The sequence below is a fragment of the Eumetopias jubatus genome, unplaced genomic scaffold (genome assembly GCF_037043125.1).
Source record: "Eumetopias jubatus isolate StellerSeaLion01/CBP00866 unplaced genomic scaffold, mEumJub1_p1.0 scaffold_10, whole genome shotgun sequence".
In the NCBI taxonomy this organism is placed as follows: domain Eukaryota; kingdom Metazoa; phylum Chordata; class Mammalia; order Carnivora; family Otariidae; genus Eumetopias; species Eumetopias jubatus.
The window spans coordinates 43,206,364-43,228,408 of record NW_028274816.1 but is presented as its reverse complement, the minus strand read 5'-3'; the positions used below and the strand labels follow the sequence as shown (position 1 = coordinate 43,228,408).

Genomic DNA, 22,045 nt, shown 5'->3' with positions numbered 1-22,045 from the left:
CAGTAATAGAAGTTATAGCGATGGGTCACAAATAAGGTCTCAACCAGTACCAAAAGACTGGGATCATTCCCTGCATATTTTTGGACCACAATGCTTTGAAACTCGAACTCAGTCACAAGAGGAAAGTTGGAAAACTGAAATACATGGAGGCTAAAGAGCACCCTACTAAGAATGAATGGGTCAACCAGGAAATTAAAGAAGAATTTAAAAAATTCATGGAAACAAATGAACATGAAAACAACTGTTCAAAATCTTCGGGGTGCAGCAAAGATCCTAAAAAGGAAGTATACAGCAATACAAGCCTTTCTCAAGAAACAAAAAGGTCTCAAATACACAACCCAACCCTGCACCTAAAGGAGCTGGAGAAAGAACAGCAGATAAAGCCTAAACCCAGCAGAAGAGAAATAATAAAGATTAGAGCAGAGGGGCGCCTGGGTGGCTCAGTCATTAAGCATCTGCCTTCGGCTCGGGTCATGATCCCAGGGTCCTGAGATCAAGCCCCACATCAGGCTCCCTACTCAGCGGGGAGCCTGCTTCTCCCTCTCCCTCTGCTGTTCCCCTTGCTTGTGTTCCCTCTCATTATGTCTCTCTCTCTCAAACAAATAAATAAAATCTTGAAAAAAATTTAAAAAAAAAGATTAGAGCAGAAATCAATGAAATAGAAACCAAAAGAACAGTGGAATAAGTCAATGAAACTAAGAGCTGGTTCTTTGAAAGAATTAATAAGATTGATAAACCCCTGGGCCAGACTTACCAAAAAGAAAAGGAGCCAAATAAATAAAATCATGAATGAAAGAGGAGAGATCATAACCAACACTGAAGAAATACAATTATAAGAACATATTATGAGGAACTATATGCCAATAAATTAGACAATCTGGAAGAAATGGATGCATTCCTAGAGCTGTGTAGACTACCAAAACTGAACCAGGAAGAAACAGAAAACCTGAACAGACCCATAACCAGCAAGGAAATTGAAGGTGTAATCAAAAATCTCCCAAAAAACAAGAGCCCAGGGCCAGAGGCTTCCCAGGGGAATTCTACCAAACAGTTAAAGAAGAATTAATACTTATTCTTCTGAAACTGTTCCAAAAAATAGAAAAGGAAGGAAAACTTCCAAACTCTTTTTATGAGGCCAGAATTACCTTGATCCCAAACCAGACAAAGACCCCACCAAAGAGGAGAATTACAGACCAATATCCCTGATGAACATGGATGCAAAAATTCTCACCAAAATACTAGCCAATAGGATCCAACGGTACATTAAAAGGATTATTCACCACGACCAAGTGGGATTTATTCCTGGGCTGCAAGGCTGGTTCAACATCCGCAAATCAATCAATGTGATACACTACGTTAATAAAAGAAAGGACAAGAACCATATGATCCTCTCAATAGATGCAGAAAAAGCATTTGACAAAGCATCCTTTCTTCATTAGGATTTTGTAGGCATAAAGGGTATATACCTCAGTATGTACAGTGTAGGGATAGAGGGTACATACCTCAGTATCATAAAAGTCATCTATGAAAAACCCACAGCAAATATCATTCTCAATGGGGAAAAACTAAGAGCTTTTCCGCTAAGGTCAGGAACACAGCAGGGATGTCCACTATCACCACTGCTGTTCAACACAGTACTAGAAGTCCTAGCCTCAGCAATCAGACGACAAAAAGAATAAAAGGCATCCAAATCGGCAAAGAGGAAGTCAAACTCTCACTCTTTGCAGATGATATGATACTTTATGTGGAAAACCCAAAAGACTCCACCCCAAAACTGCTAGAACTCATACAGGAATTCAGTAAAGTAGCAGGATATAAAATCAATGCACAGAAATCAGTTGCATTTCTGTACGAGACAAAAGGAGGAGAAATTAAGGAGTTGATCCCATTTACAATTGCACCCAAAACCGTAAGATACCTGGGAATAAATCTAACCAAAGAGGCAAAGGATCTGTACTCAGAAAACTTCTACTCATGAAAGAAATTGAGGAAGACACAAAGAAATGGAAAAACGTTCCATGCCCACGTACTGGAAGAACAAATGTTAAAATGTCTATGCTACCTAGAGCAATCTACACATTTAATGCAATCCCTATCAAAATACCATCAACTTTTTTCACAGAAATGGAACAAATAACCCTAAAATTTGTATGGAACCAGAAAAGACCCTGAATAGCCAGAGGAATGTTGAAAAAGAAAACCATCACAATTCCAGACTTCAAGCTCTACTATAAAGCTGTAATCATCAAGACAGTATGGTACTGCCACAAAAACAGACACATAGATCAATACAACAGAATACAGAACTCAGAAATGGACCCTCAACTCTATGGTCAACTAATCTTCGACAAAGCAGAAAGAATGTCCAATGGAAATAAGACGGTCTCTTCAACAAATGGTGTTGGACAGCCACATGCAGAAGAATGAAACTGGACCATTTTCTTACACCATACCAAAAAACAGACTCAAAATGGATTAAAGACCTAAATGTGAGACAGGAATCCATCAAAATCCTTGACAACACAGGCAGCAACCTCTTCCTAGAAACATCACCAAAGAAAAGGGAAGCAAGGGCAAAAATGAACTACTGGGACTTCATCAAGATAAAAAGCTTTTGCACAGCAAAGGAAGCAGTCGATAAAACCAGAAGACAACCGACAGAATGGGAGAAGATATTTGCAAATGATGTATCAGATAAAGGACTAGTATCCAAAATCTATAAAGAACTTATCAAACTCAACACCAAAGAACAAATAATCCCATCAAGAAATGGGCAGAAGACATGAATAGACATTTCTGTAAAGAAGACATCCAAATGGCCAACAGACAACATGAAAAAGTGCTCAACATCACTGGGCATCAGGGAAATACAAATCAAAACTTCAATGAGATACCACCTCACACCAGTCAGAATGGCTAAAATTAACAAGTCAGGAAACGACAGATGTTGGCAAGGATGAGGAGAAAAGGGAAACCTCCTACACTGTTGGTGGGAATGCAAGCTGGTGCAGCCACTGTGGAACACAGTATGGAGGTTCCTCAAAAAGTTGAAAATAGAGCTACCCTACAACCCAGTGATTGCACTATTGAGTATTTACCCCAAAGATACAAATGTAGTGATCTGAATGGGCACCTGCACCCCAATGTCTATAGCAGCAATGTCCACAAAGCCAAACGATGGAAAGAACCAAGATGTCCATCGACAGATGAACAGATAAAGAAGATGTACTGTGTGTGTGTATACACACACACACAATGGAATGTTACACAGCCAACAGAAAAATGAAATGTTGACATTTGCAACAACTTGGATGGAACTAGAGAGTATTATGCTAAGTGAAATAAGTCAATCAGAGAAAAACAATTATCATATGATCTCACTGATATGTGGAATTTAAGAAACAAGGCAAAGAATCATAGGGGAAGAGATGAAAAAATGAAACAAGATAAAACCAGAGAGGGAGACAAACCATAAGAGACTCTTAATCATAGGAAACAAACTGAGGGTTGCTGGAGGGGAGGGGCAGGCGTTGTAACGAGCAATGGGTGTAAGACTGATGAATCACAGACCTGTACCCCTGAAACAAATAATACATTATATGTTAATAATATAAATAAATAAATAACTAGGAGTCCATAAGAAAAAAAAAAGTTATAGCGAAAGCAATTAGGCAAGGAAAAAAAATAAAAAGCATCCAAATTGGAAAGGAAGAAGTAAAATTATCTCTATTGGCAGATGATACGATCTTATATGTAGAAAACCTGAAATATTACACACACAGCTAAAAAGCTAATAAATTAAATACTCAAAAACAAGTTGCATTTCTATACACCAGCAATGAACAATCTGAAAATTAAGAAAATAATTTCAATTTACAATACCATTAAAAAAAATTTAGTAGTAAGTTTAGCCTAGAAGACACAAGACTTACTGTGTTGCTGAAAGAATTTAAAGAAGACAAAGTAAATGGAAAGACATCCTGTGTTCATGGATTAGAGGGTTTAATATTGTTAAGATACCATTTTACCCAAAGCAATCTACAAATTCAAATCAATCCCTATCAAAATCCCAACAATTTTGCTGTAATAGAAGAAACCCACCCGAAAATTCATATGCAATCTTGAGAGACCCTGAATAGCCAAACAATCTTGCAAAAGATGAAAGTTGCAGATCTCATACTACTTGATTTTAAAACTTTCTAAAGGTACAGTAATCAGAATACTATAGTACTGGCATTCAGACAGACATATAGATCATAAAATAGGGTAAAGAACCCAGAAATAAATCCTCCCATATATATCCAAACAATTTTCAATAACGGTGTCAAACCATTCAATGGGGGTAAAGACAGTCTTTTCAACAAACACTACTGGGAAAACTGGATAGCCATATGCAAAAGAACGAAGTTGGACCCGTACTTTACACAATATACAAAAAATTAACTCAAAATGGATGAAAAATCTAAATGAAAACTGAAACTATGAAATTCTTAGAAGAAAACACAGGAGAAAAGCTTCACGCCATTGGATTTGGCAATGATTCTTGGACATGACACTAAAAAGTACAAGCAACAAAAGAAAAAAAAAAAAGACAAACTGGACTTCATCAAAATTTAAAACTTTAGTGCATCAAAGGACATTACCAATACAGTGAAAAGGCAGTCCACAGAATGGGAGAAAATATTTGCAAATCATCTATCTGATAAGGGACTAATATCCAGAATATATAAAGAACTCATACAACTCAACAACAAAAAGACAACCCAATTCAAAAATGGGCAAAGGACTTGAACTGACATCTCTCCAAAGATTTTTCTACAAATAGCCAATAAGCATATGAAAAATGCTCAACAAACATCCTGAAGTCCTTAAAGAAATGGAAATCAAAACCTTTAGGATGGTTATTATGAAAGAAAACAATAAATTATGCAATATCCATATAATGCTCTGCAGCCATGAAGAAAAGACAGAAAGATGCAAAAAAACATGTGCTACCATTTGAGTGGTTGTGTATATAATGGGTTGGGAATGCATAAGTCTACAAGATGTGAACACGCAAAATGGTAAGATACTGATAATGACTCCAAGTTATCCAAGTGGATGATAAGGGAGGAAAAGGGACACTTATTTTTCAACGAAAGCCCTTTAAAATTTGTATCATGTCCAAATATAACCTTTTCAAAAAAATTAAGTCACCTTCCATTCTCCCCCATACCTTCCCTAGCCCTGAGCAACCATTAATACACTTTTTGTTTCATAAATTTGCCTATTCTAAATATTTCATACAAGTGGAATCATATAATATATAGTCTATATAGTCTTTTGTAGCTGGCTTTTTTCATTTGTCATAGTAAATGGTACATTTCTTTTTCTTGCCAAGCAACATTCACATTTATCCATTCACTGAATGATAGATATTTGGGTTGTTTACATTTTTGGGTTATTATGAATTATGCTAATATTCATGTACAAGCTTCTGTGCAAATGTATGTTTTTACTTTCCCTTGGGTATAATACTATCTAGGTGTGGAATAGGGCTAGATGGTAACTCAGTGTTTAAGTTTATGAAAAATTCCAAGCGGTTTTCCAAAGTGGCTACGCCAATTTATATTCCCACCAGCAACATATTAGGGTTGCAATTTTCCACATCCTCCCTAATACAAGTTACTGTCTGCCTTTTTTATTATAGATATTGTAGGAAGGATAAAATGGTATCTCATTGTGATTCTGATTACCAATTCATTTTTGACAAAAGTACAAAGGCAACTGAATGGAGAAAGGACTTCCAACAAATGATTTGAGAAAAACGGGACACCTATACGTAAAAAGACTGAACACCTTGAACTAAACCTCACACCTTATACAAAAATTAACTTAAAATGGAACACAGATCTAAGAGCAAAAACATTTTGCTCTTAGATCTGTGTTCAGATGAATGCTCAATGAACATTTTACAGAAGAAAACATAGGAGGAAAATCTTCATGATCTGAGGGTAGGGCAAAGCATTCTAGATATGACACCAAACAAATGATCCATAAAACAAAAAAGTAATAAACTGGACTTCAAAATTAAAAATTTTTGCTCTGGAAATACAATGTTGAGAGAATAAAAAGACAAGATATATACTGGGAGAAAATATTTGCAAATCACACACTTAACAAAGACATATCCAGAATATATGAAGAACTCTCAAAACTTAAGAGAAAGAAAAAATACAACCAAATTTTTAAAAATGGGCAAAAGACTTCAACAGATCAAAGAGGACAGATACACACACAGATGTGAATCAATGCTGAACATCATTAGCCATCAGGGAAATGCAAATTGAAACTCCTACACATCTACTGAAATGGCTTAAATTTTTAAAACTAACAATACCAAGTGCTGGTAAGGATGCAAAGCTACTAGGACTCTCACACCCTGCTGGGACTGGGGGAATGTAAAACAATATAGTGTCTTTGGAAAATAGATTGAAAGTTTCTTAAAAACTGAATACACGTACCCACCATATGACGTAGCAATCCCACTTGTAGGTATTTATCAACAGCAATGAAAATTTATAGTAACAACAAAACATAAAGGTTTATAACAGCTCTGTTCATAATTCCAGAAAATGAAAGCAAACCAAATGTTCTCCAATGGACGAAGAGAAAAATGTGGTATGTGCATATAATGGAACAATACTCAGCAGTAAATACGACTGACCTTTTGATATACAAAACAACTTAGATGAGGCATTATGGTGAATGAAAGAAGTCAGTCTCAAAAGGTTACATAGTATATGACTCCATTTATATGACATTCTGGAAAAGGTAAAATTGATAGTGATAGAGACAGATCAGTGATTGTCAGGCCTTACAGGTAGAGGTAGGGTGTGACCACAAAGAGAAAGCATGAGGGAGTTTCTGTTGTGATCTGAGTCCTGACTAGTGTATCCTATATCCTATTCTATATTCTGACAGTGGCAATGGTTAAACAAATCTTTGTGTTGAAAACTCATGGAACAGTATACCAAATAAAAAGTCAATTTCACTCTGATAATCTTAAAAAATTTTTTTTTAAACTTTAAAAAGCTGGTCATATTCATGTTAAATGGCAAAAATGCAGGATGTGAGCACAAAGAATAGAGCACTTTTAAAAATCAGCTTCCTTAGAGAAACCTCCCCTGAATCCTTTTGTACTTGTGTTAAATCCATTTTGTCCTTCATTTTGAATACTTTTTAAACATGCAATGACCTCCGTTCCACCTTTCCCAATTACCCTGTCAACAGTGAGGTAGGACTGTGTGTTTAACTTGCTATATTTCTTCTTCCATAAGAAAAATAAAGTATCTTTTCTTAAATAAATGTTAAATACAACAAATTACCTAAACATTTCTTTAGTTATTAAAATTAGTATAAAACTGTGTGAATAAAACAACTTTTTAGAATTCATAATAGGTTCTCAAACATAATTCATAGGTACATATTCTGAAAATTATTTTAGATAAACACTGATCCCAAAAGTCATCATTTTTGGTCAATTCCAAAAACCATTTTCAACAATGGAAAGTGATTTACCAAAAAATACCTCTTCATTCTAGAGCTCTAATTCTATTCTATTAAAAGTATTCTCCTGGGGCGCCTGGGTGGCTCAGTTGGTTGAGTGGCCGACTCTTGATTTCAGCTCAGGTCATGATCTCAGGGTCATGTGATCAAGCCTCATTTTGGAGTCCATGCTCAGTGGGCTTGAGATTCTCTCTCTCTCCCTCTATCTTTGTCCCTCCCCTGCTCACAACTGAGCACGCGTGTACATGTTCTCAAAAATAAATATCTTAAAAAAAAAGTATTCTCCCATTAATATATTAAGTCATAACTGATTCTAAAGATTGCTTTGCTGAAATACACATATGAAAATCAGAGTGAAGAAACTTTAACAGACGATGAACTGATTTCATATCAGCAGAGCTACCCCAGTAAAAAGAAAGCTTTCCCCATTAAGAAAGGCCTTTAAGAATTATGCTCATTCTTTTTCCTCTAACGTACATGACTTATTTTAGTATAGTAATGCCAAAAGAATTATCATTGCTGGAAATTATATACAGGCCTAACAATAAGATTCTGATTAGTGTCACAAATGATCAAATATGTTATCAATTATAAACTTATAGGAGTTGATTTGCAATTAGAGTGTCCAAATATAGATCCCACAATTTCACTGAGTAAATGAGTTCTCTAACTAGTACCCACTCACATGTATAAGTGAAATAATTTCAGCTGTAGAAAATTCAGCTGTTTTTTTATCTTTATGACCTCTTTTATACAGAAGAATCCTCAAAAATTTTCAAACACACATTTAACTAGAAAGTTAAAAAAACAGGTAGGGGTGATGACCTACTATCAATTTTAAGTATTTTATTATGGAAATAAGAACATAGATATTAAATGAACCTAATTTTAAAATGCAACTAAGCTAGAACTGAAGCCAAACCCATCCATAAAAATGTGTATGTGGATATGTATCTACACCAACAAATAATATCACAAATAAACAAAACTTAAAGAAATACCTCAATCAAATGAGACAGAGGCCTCACATCACTGAATAAGTATAGGCACTGTTTTGGGTAGCACCTCTCCACACCTGGCCTTCTCTGTAAGATGAAAATATGACTTCTTCTAAACCAAAAAGCATGTTTAAAAATTGTTTCTACTTTTACAAATAGGTATTTTTCTTAGTTCAACAAATAAAAAGTAAATTCCCTCTGTGTACTACAAGTATTAAAAGCAAATGTACTACAAGTATTAAAAGCAAAAGTAAGTCTATAAAAGCAGCTAAAACAAACCAGTTATAAAATATAAAATGAGCCCAAGTCTGATGTCTTCCCAACTTCTATCTATAAAACCACATGTTAAGGACTTTTACACTCTGTCATTTCTGAAAACATGCTAATGTGGGTGATATTTCCAACCCAGATGTTCCATTCTCAAATGTTGGTTCTACTCAAACTACCTACAATTCAACCAAATCACAAATAGTCTGGACTAATAAATCATGGATGATACTTTTAGTAATAGCTTGGCACTTTGTGAACTGATACACATCCGGCAAAGATACATCATTTATAACTGGTACATACGTTCTTTCCGATGCTCAACTAAGCCCACAGCCTGCTTTGCTGAGCACTTTGCAAACCAATTGTCCCCGAGTAAAACAGTGACTTCATTAGTATGGACAAGCTTTCCTGGCATGAAGGCAAAGGGGCCAAATGGTACCTATTGTTGAAAGGAAGGAAGGGAGGGAGGGAGGGGAGGAATAAGGAGAAAGAAGACAAAAAATTAAAAACACTAAAAAAATACATTTTAAGAAACAGCTCTGCGTTGGGGTCTTTTTATCCACTAAGAAAATACATTTTATGAAACAGCATTAAAAGCTCTATGTTGAGGTCTTTTTATCGACTAAGAAAAAATGTCAACTTCATAGAAATTTAACATTAAAGTTTCACTAAGAAAACCTATAGAAAACTGCTTTAGGTTAATAAGTCAGTGTTAAAACAGGAAAAGGAATAAGCACATTTACACACAGCTTTCAGAGAAATTAGCACTGTCTCTGAATGTTTATACTTCGTGTTCATTCATAAATCTAAATGAAAGCAAACTAGCAATGAAATATTAAGTTAATAAAGAATACCTTTGATTAAAAAACCTGAAAATTATTTCTAATAAAATAGCCATTTTTTGACAAACTTGGAATTAACAAATAAATAGCTTTAATGAGTCTACAAATTTTACAAAATATTTGGGCTAGTAAAATAAAGAACAATACATTTATAAAACATTTGAGCTACTGTAATTAAGAACAAAGTCTTTATGAAAAAGAATATTCAAGCAATGAAAGAATCTAGTCCAGGGCTCATGAATAGATCACTATGTCGATACGAAGATCATTCAGACAAAAATTAGCAGTACCTTTTTATATAAAATCAATGTTCTAGGGTGTAATTCTGTGAATTATACAACATTATGATCTATTCCTGCTCTGGCTAACAGGAAACGACTAAGTGCCATATTTCTGTCTTAATTACAGTTTTCTAACACAGTAAATTTGCATACCAAATTTGTCAAATTTTGTGCTAACATTTATGCCATTTGTGTCTCCATAATGTGATAACTTAATATAAATCTGAAAAAAAAGAAAAGAAGCAAATACCAACTATTACAACAATTAGTGGATTATTTTAAAGTAAAACAGGGGCGCCTGGGTGGCTCAGTCGTTAAGCGTCTGCCTTCGGCTCAGGTCATGATCCCAGGGTTCTGGGATCGAGCCCCGCATCAGGTTCCCTGCTCGGCGGGAGGCCTGCTTCTCCCTCTCCCACCCCCGCTTGTGTTCCCTCTCTCGCTGTAGCTCTGTCTAAATAAATAAAATCTTAAAAAAAATAATAATAAAGTAAAACAAAAACTTTCCCTGCTATGGTAGTTACTTCAGATACTGTCTATTAGAGCTTGGCAATTTGTGAATCAATACATATAAAGCAAAGAAACATCTTCTTACTTTCCATAGTTAATACGTAAACAACATACTACTTTAAAAGCAACACACTAAACATACCATGATATTATAAGACAACTTATCAGGCAAGGTACTGAGTCTTTCTTGCAGGGCATTATAGTCATTATCTACCTTCTTCCTGTTGACAAAAAAATAGCAAATACTAAATGAATACACAAATTAACAATTCCTTGAGTAGACTATGTATCAAAAGACAAACTAATCAAAAATCCAATTTTAGCAGTTTAAATATTTAACTATTTTTAAAATTTAAAAATCCTATGTTTACCAAATTTAGCAGTGGCATTATTCAACCATACATATACCAAAAAATTAAGACTTTCAAGGATTTTGGTTTTAGAATTAGAACACACATCTTGAGAACTAGTGTTTCATAATGTAGATCATCTGAACTAAATAAAATTTAGAAATTAAAGGAGACATTGAGGGAAGGCCTGATGTTGAGAGGCAAAGAGGGACTTAAGATGAAGGAAGAAGAGATTTAATAAACCTTGTGGGTGAATAAACACTGGCTGCACAGCAGAAATCATGTACACAAAATTTGACCAGACATTTCAGACCCTAGAAAACTTAAAGCTGAAAAATGTGGAATAACCCTTCAGTTATTCATATTAACGTGATTAAGGTGAGAGAGAACCAACGAGGAGACAGAAGAAATTAGGTAGAGGTAATACAAAAGAGCATTTCGATTTGGCTTTGGAGCCTGTTTCATGTTATATCAAGACAGAGCTACCTAATAAATTAATTTCAAATAACCAAAAGATATCATTCTGTAGGAGTAGAGATGGTCATATGTTTCCACACTATGCACTCAGTTCTTAACACCTGTTGGAAATGAATAGTCCTTCATGCAGATGCCTGTTTTCAAATCCTCTCTGAAAATTCAGTTTCGTAAGGGTTCCTTGCTAGGCTGTAAGCTGCAGGCTAAACCAGTGCACTGAAATTTTTTAAAGCAAAAGGGTGTTGTCAGTTTGAAAAAATTAACAAAAACAAAACCCACCAATTCAGCAAGTAATTTAAAAAAAAACATGTAGATATTGCCAAACTGAAATTAGAATAAATTGCAACATAGATAATCGCTCTCCAGATAATAAAAATGACTGCTCTATAAACATCATGGAATTGATTTAGTTTACTCCTTAGCACCCCTAAAGCAAGAGGAGCATAATTAATAAAAATTATCTCATTTACTCTTAAGAATATCAAGTAATTTCACATATATACTATTATTCATCCTAAAAATATTCCTGTAGTAAATGTCATTTTTCAACATTTTCCTCATTCAAAAAAGAAAGTAGAAGGAAGATGGAAAAAGCACACATTTAAGAGAAATCAGACCTCCTCCATCAAAAAAGATGCAAGTAGTGAATTTAACCTAGGTCTTCTGGCCTGTGTTCTTCCAAGCAAGCCTTTTTATTTCCTGGTGTTCAGTGCTTTTGTAAAACGTTCCCTCAAAATCCTTTTTTATAAACATAAAATGTCTTTATTCTATTTACTTAAGAGAAAAATATCATCCTTCTGGATAAATTTTTGTAAGAATAAAATGGTTTTAAAAAACTTCATGTACAGAGCTACATACCAGAAAGAGCACGGCATTACAATCAGAATAGAAGGTGAATCCCAGCTCCACCACTTCACATACACAAATTAACCCTGGTCTTAGTATCTTCAGTGGTTAAAACTGGAATAATGCCTATCTCACAGGTTCAGGAGAAAGAAATCTAAAGGGTTCAGCACTTAACATCTACACTGAGTATCCAATACCCCTTTTTCCATAAACTATCAAAAAACACCAATTCTAAAATTTTCAAGAAAGACTACTACCCACTAAGTTGAGATTCCATTGTTAAATTCATTCAGTTTGATAAAAAGAGCACAACTTACTGAAAGACAGTATAGCTAAATGTTACCATTTAGGAGGCTTTTGGAGATAGGGTTGGTGTGAGCAATAAATTGGATACTGTCTTTAAAGAACTGATTTGGCACAATGCCTGCACATAGTAAACACTCATTATTAAATCTATGGAACACTAACAGTTTGTATGTTTTTAGATAAGTAATTCAGCAAATGCTCAAGGCCTATACATCAGCTTAGATGTCTAAATGTTCCTGTGATTGTTAAAAAGCTAGTATTAAAGTTAGCATTCAGTATGTCTTATTTTGGTAACTACACCTGGAAAAAGATTTCCTAACCTCTTTTGTATATTAAAAGAATAGTAGATTCAACCACAGGTAATACAAGAGATCAATGTCAGTATTCCAAATCAAGTATGTTCACTTTTAAACTTATCACTAATTCTCTCTAGAACAAAAGTGGACATACTGGAGGATGGTTTAAGATCAGAGTTCCTATTTCTAAATTCTGAGTTGTTTTCTAAAAATACAGAAACAAAAAAATAAAGAAAGAAAAGAAAGAAAAAGATAATTTAAAATGCAGCCCACACAGAAGTCCTTTTTGAAAGGAGGCAAGTAGAGGACAAGCAGTGTCTCTAGGAGAAATTACAGCCTAAGAAACTCTCTCCCCTAAAGGTTCCACTAGTGGAAATATGCAGGATCAAACACCTTGGTCAGAGTTTATCTATTTGTCTTGAAATAGTCCCTCTAATATTCAGGGATTAAATAATCCTGTTAAAGATCACAAAGCCTATAGAGCAGAAAATACAAAAAAAATGATTCTAAGAACTACTGTGTTACAGACGGTAAGTAGGGGATCTTTATTTGCACAAAAATTTAAAGTTTGTTTCTTCTGTTTTATTACTAAGAAACATAATTTTTAGATACTGTAGTCATATTAAAATATGTAGTCAAAAGAGGCAACTGCTTAATTTTTTTTCAAATGGAAAATAAAACCCAGACATAGTAAGGTAAACCACTCAAGCCTACTTTACTTATAACATACAGACCTCCTTGTCTGGAGGTCTTCATCGTATTTGATCCTTATAGATTAAGTTCAGGCTTCAATTCTTAATTTTAAAAAGTTACACAATAAATAAGATTTAATTTGCAACAAATACCTTCGTGCAATGTTCCTTACAGAAAATAAGAACTAAAGCACTGCTCTAAGTCATATATAAGAAACTTCTACAATTTTCTTTTGAATCTTGCTAATCATGCACTATATGTCTTCTGAGAAGCACCTTTTGTATTAAAAAGCAACAGCAAAGGACACACAAGAAGCACACTACAAATTAGCCTTAACCTTAAGGATGAAGATCAGGATAGATCCCATGGGAAACACCTTATTTTCATAAAGCTGTGAGAAGTATGAGAACAAGTTAAATGATGTGTTTGCTCAAGTATTTACAGGTGTAACTGATGTCCACGACTTACTTTGAAATACATTAGGGAAAAATGGATTAATGGATTGAGATAAAGATAGATATATGATCAAGGTTCACCTACACAATTCTTTCAACTTATGTTTAAAGATTTTCGTAACGGAATATTAAAAAGGAGATGGGGGAATATGAAAGCAAGACTACATTTTTAATCCTTTTCTTAAATGCAACTGACAAATCTTTGTAAAGGAAAAAAGTTCTACATCTCTTGTTTGGGGCAAGAAGAAAGTCTCCAATTTTCATCTTTAAATAACGAAAAAGGGAAATAAAATTTAAATCAATGATGCACTAGTTTTGCTAATTTTCAACTTAAAGTAGTAAACTGGAATAGGCAGAAATGTTGACATTAAGCCTGTGGGTTTGTTTGTTTTTAATTTCTTATCATTCTCTCTCTCTTTGCCTAATGTCCTAAACAAAAAATGCAGGAAACAGCAAGTGGTGATCAAAAAGGGAAAAAGAAATGGGCTTTACATTCATATCACTATCTGGGTTAATCTGGGGCAGAGTTAAGTTTTTAAGAAACTACAAAATCCAAAGATTTTGGAATGTAAGTAACTATACAATCTTATTTACAAATGATTTTTAGTCCATCATACCCACTCTAGAACTTCCTGTTAAGAATTCAAGAAAACCTTTGTTTCAATTCAATTCACCATTTATTGAGCTTCTCCTCTGCAACCAAGCCTTATGCCATATGCTGCAGGGATCATTACTCAAATATAGCACGTCCTTATTATTTCTTTGCATTGCTTCTTTGTTAAAGATCCACTAGCTTGATGGATGCCTGGATTTTTACCTCTGAAATTAAGAAAACAGAGGAATATTAAATTCAGGCATAGATTATATATAGGTAAAGAGAAAAGTCTTCTCATTACTAAAGAAAGGAATGATAATGATTGTTTTCAAAGTATCCTCTTAAAAAGTCTAAATAAATTATTAAAGTTATATTAAACAATAAAAACATTCTTGAAAGAAGGATCACATTGTTGAAAGATCTAAAATTTGGCAGGAAAGGGAACATACTAAAAATTAAAATATATCTGTATTAAATTAGTATTATTCTTTTTTTAAATGGTCATGGCAAAAATCTATGATAACATTTAGGCAATATGGTGGCATATTCCTTTTTCTCAACTCTATACCCAGGAAACTTGTGTCATCAGAAGATGCTGATGAAATAATCCATGTTCTTTATTTTTATGAGTCCATCAAAAAACTGTACTGGAAATAGATACAAAGACAAACCTAAATATAAACACTTGTAATTATTCTAAAGTTAATGAAAGAATACTGTCAAAGAGAAATTGATGTAGCTAACATTCTACTAGATTTCCTCAATTTAACTTCTCAACAATGAGAAAACAGAGTACAATGGGTTATATACAGTAAAGCCGGGACAGATGAATTGCTTCCAGTACTCTCTGCCAACAAACATGTACATGTGACTTCAGATTTGTCAGTGATCATGGGTACCTGTTTCTAAACTCATTAGCGTTTCTTTGTTCTAAGAATAAAATGAGATACAAATCTGAAGAAAGTTTAAAAATTATACAAAAACACATTACTCTGAGTTTGAAAAAAATGCCCCAAGGTGCAATGCCCCTAGTTCAGTTAGCTTCAGGTGAAGAGTTTATGGGTCATTTGAATTTTCTTTATTCTCTAAGTTCTCTACAACTGACACTAATTTTTGTGACAAATCAGAAAGAAGGGGCCTTTCAGAAAAGAGTTTAGCTATGATAAGTTTATAACCGACTTAAGCTTTGAATGTTTGTGCCAGTTTCTATTTAATTTTAATTTATAGGTGTAGTTTCAACTTTCTACACTTTATTTCTTTTAGAAAAAAGAAAACATTTTTGTATTGTTTTCTTAGAGCAGTGATTCATAACCTTTTATGGCCACTGATACCTATGAGAAACTGATAAAAACACTAGATTCTTTCCTGAGAAAAAGTCCCTGCATTTGGCACATAATTTCAATAGAAGCCACTCAGATCCCTCAAGGTCAGTTTTTTTAAGAGGTCTTATAACAGTTAAAAAAAAAAAGCAAACCTGGTTTTAAACCCATCAAATGTAAAATTCTCAAAATTATCAACTCCATTGATTGAAATAAAAGTAGGAAAACCATCCCCAGTTCAGTCATGAGTTGAATATAAATTAGTAAAAATGTTAAATTGAATGCATGCCTCAATTTTTTTTTACTGACTACATTTTCCTTAGTCACACAATGATACCCACTGCCTTTAGTGTATTAGAATTTAGACTTTTGTATCTCCAAACAAGAACAAGCACCCTGAATTATCACTAAGTGATCTGCCTCTCAGTCAAGCACTGTTGCTGCAATATTGACACCTTCATCTTCACATGGTACTCTTCCGAGCTTGAAAGCTTTATTGTAGATTGTTCTTATTTTTATAAAAAAAAAAAAATTAAAATGAATAGAAAATTTTAAAAAACTCAAAGTGCAAGGAGGTGTAGTTTTCAAAGCTAATACAGTTAAAATAGAGATAAAAAGTCATTAGGTATGCCAAGTCAAATTGAAGTATAGCACTGGATTTAAGCTGATTGTGGGAAATTGGGAACCAAATATTGTATATGGACACTGCAAATACACAAAGACTATGTTCTAAATGAGATGTACTTACAAATTTTTTATAAAATCCCTAATTTTATTTAAAAAAATTCCCCTATAATGCATTTATTTGCATTTCATTTTCAAAAAAGCATCAAGTATTAAACTAGTGTGGTTCTTAGAAAAACATGATACAAAGGCTAGGGGACTACTAGAAGTAACAAATTATAATAATTTAAGAATCATTAACCTTTTTAAAAAGAAAAGAGAAAAGGCATTTACTATTTGACCTTGGTGACGTAAATACACATACAGAAGTAAAAAACTGAAGGGAATAAAACAAAATGTTTTAAAAAGAGGGAGAATTACCTTCTCTTTAGAATTATGAATAAACTTATTCTTTTCTTATTTCAACCTTTCTATAAATAAGTATGTATTCACTTTATACTCAGGATAAAAAATTAAAAACCTAATTCAGATTTTGTTTTTAAAAATATCATCCTTAAAACATTCAACTTGAATCCTTTTCTTCTGCAACTTAATTTGCTTAGAAATATCACATGCAAAAATTGCAAAACTTACTTAATTTCCCAAACCCATGTACTAATACCATACCATTAAAAAAGGAAAAAAAAGGAAAAAAGAAAATTATGTAGGAACTTAAAAATGAAAGAGAAGGGGATTTGTATATATGATTCCTCCCTCTTGCCCTTGTCCCTAAGGGCAATAAATAACTACATAATTCATAAATAACTACAGAGATTCCAACAACAAAATCATGTAAAATCTCCAGAAGGTTTGGAAGTTGCTCTCTGCTCTACTGGGGGTGGGGGTGAGAGTGGGGGAGGCATCTAAAATGAAAAAGCCCAAACAGAAGGCCCTATACAAAACAGTGACTAAAAACTTTGTGGTCAGTAAAATGGCGAGTCTGAAAAACATGGTTTCCATATTTACCTAACACTGAAAAATGAAGTCATCACCATGAATATTTTTTTTTAGTTTTAAAGGTATGGAAATCAATATTTCACAGATTATGCATAATAAAATAAAACAAATTTTATCTAAGTATATGAAGGCAAGTCAGGAAAGCACTGTTTCAGGTAATTCATAAGAAATATGTTACAGGATTGTTATAATGAAATAGTTTGGTGCTTTTGTGGGGCAAAGAATCCCTCAAAACATCAGATAGAGACAGATACACATATCCACCCATCCACACTGATTCATCTGAAAGAATTCCAAACAAACATATCTTCACTTGTATTTTTTAACTATTTAGGTATGCTCTCTTGGTTATTTCCCTCTATATACTTTGATTATAACCTATACTAGAAACTAGTTACTCTTTTCCTCTAAACAGTCTATTTTCCTTTGAAAAATAAAAATGCCAAGTATTTGCTTTAGAATCCCTCTCTCAGGGCGCCTGGGTGGCTCAGTCGGTTGAGAGTCTGCCTTGGGCTCAGGTTATGATCCCGGAGTCCTGGGATCTAGCCCCAAGTTGGGCTCCCTGCTCAGTGGAGAGCCTGCTGCCTCCCCTGCTTGTGCTCTCTCTCACTCTCATTCTATCTCAAATAAATAAAATCTTAAAAAAAAAAAAAAAAGAATCCTTCTCCCAAAATTCTTGTTGTGATGAGCAGAGAGTTGTATGTTAAATGCTGAATCACAAAATTGTACACCTGAAACTAGTATTACACTATATGTTAACCGGAATGTAAATAAAATTTTAAAAAAATAAATTCACACGCTCAAGTGTTTCAGCATTTATTTATATGCCCAAATTTAAAGCTATTCTTTCCAAAATTAAATATTTGAATAATATGTCTTTTTATTTTCACTTAAGTCTGCTTCATGTAATTTCATAGATATCTTTAATACTTAAAACTTTTTTAAGATGATGTGAAGGAAGAAGACAGTCAAGTTTTTGTAATTCATACGCATACAGTTTATGATTACAAATAATGCCTAACAGACATATGACATGTGTCAGGCATTACATGCTATTTTCATTAAATTCTCACAAATCAACACAAGTAGTAGAACTTTTTTCTTGTGGGACATATTCAATAGAAGTATCTATGATGCATTAAAATGACCATAAGTTCTTCATTACTCCTCCCACCAACTGGAGTCTATTTCCCACTTTGACCAACATAATGTGGCCTTGGCAGCTACCATTCTTGCTGCCCTGAGATCATCAAGTAAAATTAGCCAGGGAGAAGAGCACATGGAGAGAGGCCCAGCTAACAACCAGCACTAGCCACCAGACTTGTGGCTAAGGCCATTTTGGACAACCCAGCTGACCCAGCCACCAAAAAGCTGCAACCACACGAGTGAGCCCAAACAGAATAGCAGAACAAGAAGAGAGGTAAGTCAAGCCCAATATGCACATCCACAGAATCATACACAAACACACAAAAAATGGTAGTACTTGTAAGCCACTAAGTTTTGGAGTAATTTTATTAAGGAACAATAAATAACGGATATTAACAGCTTAGGAAGGATATATTTCGAGTTGTAAAACCATATAGTCTTAGTAAGGTCACCATTATTTATTAAAAAAAAAATCAGTACCAAATCTTATTTGGTAACTCTAAAAATTAGACATTCGACACACAATGAAATTTATGGAAATGAAATGAAGAATAAGAGTTAACTAATAATTGAGAACAATCTCCAAGGACGAATTAAATGAACAGTGTACAGTCTGATTTCATTTTTGTCAAAAAGGGTAGGAGCACAATCTATAAAGACATGTGGATGAATACACATGCACACACATATACACAAACACACTCCCTTTAGGCAAACGATTTTTGAAAAGATTGATAAGAAACTGCCAAAAAACCCATTGTTTACAAAGATAAATGAGAACTGGGGGATAAGGGTAAGAGAAAAACTATACCCCATTTATACCCTTTAGAACTTCCTACATTTTGAACTATATATTCTGCCAGATTTATAATTTTTTAGTGTAAATTTTTAAGTTTGACTTAAAGATACACACTGAAATATTTGCAGATGGAATAGTTTTCAGATTCATTCATTTCAAAAGCATTGTAGGTAGGGGAAAAGGGTAGGACAGGCTATTTAAATGCAACAGCTCAGATGACACCACGAGTTGATAATTACTGAGGCTGAGGGACCGGTACATGTGGATTCACAATACAGTCACCTTTTGTTTGAAATTCTTCATAATAAAAAGTTATCTAAAAACATTAAAGCTTTAACAATACTGCTTAAAAAGCCTTCTTTCCATCATGATAAAATAAGATGACATGAATACAAAATATTCAGAAATATTTACAAAGCTTTGGTAGGTTTTTCTTGTTTTCTTTATTCATCTGACAATTAAAATTTTCAAAAAAAATTTCAGAGCTACTATTAATATTTATTGAGTGGATGGTCTATAGACATTATCTCACTCGATCTTCAAGTTAAGTAGTATGATCTTCACTTTACAAGGAGAAAACTGAGAATCTCAGTAATTCACCCAAGGTTACAGTTAGTAAATGACAGGATTCAAATGCAGATCTGTGACTCTGAATCCCATGCTCTTTAGGGAAGAATTAAAAAGATAAAAAATTACAGATAATCTACAAATAGAATAATCAGGCCCTGGTGGATTAAACAGTAGGAAGTATATCCATATTTTAGTAAGAAAATAGTGTGTGGATTTTATAATACCTTATTTCCTGAGTTAAGTAAAAAGGATTTTAAGGGAGGAAAAACCCGCTGTATTTAAATTTTTTTTTAATCTTCACTAAATTGAAAATGACTATTAGCTCTAAAAGTGTTGCACAAATTCTCAACTATTAGGTTTAAACCTTTCCTTATTATCTGTTATTAGCTAAACAAATATTATAAATGTTTCTAGTCACCGAAGTTCTAGAATTTGAATTAATTTTCTGGAAGAGTTTTTTTGGGCAGATCCTGTTTGCCCCAGCCCATTATTACTCCTACTTTTCTACAAATATTTTTACTTCTGCCCTACATTAAAAAAAGAAAAAAATTTAAGATCATTTTGGAAGCCTACAATATTCATTACTTGTCCCTTAAATAAAAGAATTCCTTAAAATTGCAGAAACAAGTATAAACATCACTAGCATAAGAAAACATTTTTTTAAAAAATCATCTATTTTGCTTTTCCTTATATTGGTATGAATCCCAGGCAGAAGGGAGCTTAGCTATATGAACTGTATTTTAAACTAGGCTAAAACCAAGGGCTAAAGAAAACTGAAAAGCAACATGCTTTTAAAAGCAGTGTGTGAGACACCCTTAAGAAGCGTTCCAGCTTCTGTTCTTGCTTCCTAACTCTCTGTAAATAGCACAAAATTATTGTGATTTCCCTGTTTAGTGTCCGACTATGAATTCCTCCATGGCAGGGTCGTTCAATTCCAAACAGCAACATAATACTGGCATATGGTAGGAACTCAATCACTGTTTGTGGAATTAACAGAATAAAAATACCACGAGAATTCCACAATGCTCCCAAATAGCTATTTCCTGGCTTTCAGAGGAATGGAGATACTGTGGTTTCAGTTTTTTAATATAATAAATTGGTGAGTTCACTGGCCATTTAGATTCTAGCAGTATCAGATCCTCATTAAACAGAAAAGTCTGTTTCCTCAGCCCTATTAGAAATGATTCAGAGGAAAAAGCAAATTTTAACTGGAAAAATTAGTTTAATTTTTTAAAGTATAAATAAGGTACTATATTATTTTAAGATACACGTAGGTAAATACCTAAGCTTCTATAGTTTGGAAAGCTTTGGAAAATTGGAAACTGAGATTGAGAGTCACATGAAACATGAACCTGCTCACATTTCATTTGTTACCAGACTTGCGCACTGCTACAGTATATGCTAACTAAAATGTTATATATAATTATATATATTTGGTCTTCATTTACTCAAACATTTATTAAGTGCCTATAATATGCCAAACACAGTAGGAGGTGCTGTGGATTAAAAAAAAAAAAAAAATGAAAACATGCCCCTTGGCCTTAAAGAATTTTCAGTCTAACAGGGAAAGAATCTTGCAAAACAAACCAGAAGCAAGTTATTCACACATCTGCTTCAATTAGTATCTGTCCTTAGTGAATCCAACCTTTTACTGATCTCCTGAATTCCTTACCAAACCAACAGAGAGAAGTCCACATGAATAAAACTTCCCCTGAAATTATTTGTAAAATGGATCACTTTGGCCAAATTAGCAGAAGGTGGAGGGTTGAGGGGGAATGGTTAATTCTTTGGCCAAGTACTTGCATTTCAAGTTTTAACCTGGACTGAATGTATAATGAAAAGTGAATGTCCATCATGGAAATGTTGACAGACTTACACTACCAGTAGATGCAACTACAACACTGCATTTATTGAAAATTAATGAAGTCCCTGAATTTTTATTTATAAAGTGGATATTATTAGTTTTAGATTATTTTCTGCAAGCCAATAGTCAGAATTTAATAAGATCATGTGTACAGATTGTACCGATTTTCACTCTTATCCACTGCTTGCAGCCTATGTGCATTTAAACCAAAAAACATTTGATATACACTAACTATAAATTATTTCCTTGGAGATCTCTCAGGCATG

The 22,045-nt window shown here is 33.7% G+C and overlaps 1 protein-coding gene across 1 annotated transcript in view; it reads right to left on the bottom strand.

The window, feature by feature from the left end:
* Positions 1-22,045, bottom strand: part of URI1 (URI1 prefoldin like chaperone) — an 89,235-nt gene that overhangs the window by 30,871 nt on the left and 36,319 nt on the right. Inside the window, exons 3-4 of the mRNA XM_028123691.2 lie at positions 10,589-10,667; positions 9,120-9,255 (exon numbers count right to left, since the gene is read on the bottom strand). Of these exons, the coding sequence (XP_027979492.2) occupies positions 9,120-9,255; positions 10,589-10,667 (215 nt within the window). The remainder of the gene's footprint in view (positions 1-9,119; positions 9,256-10,588; positions 10,668-22,045) is intronic.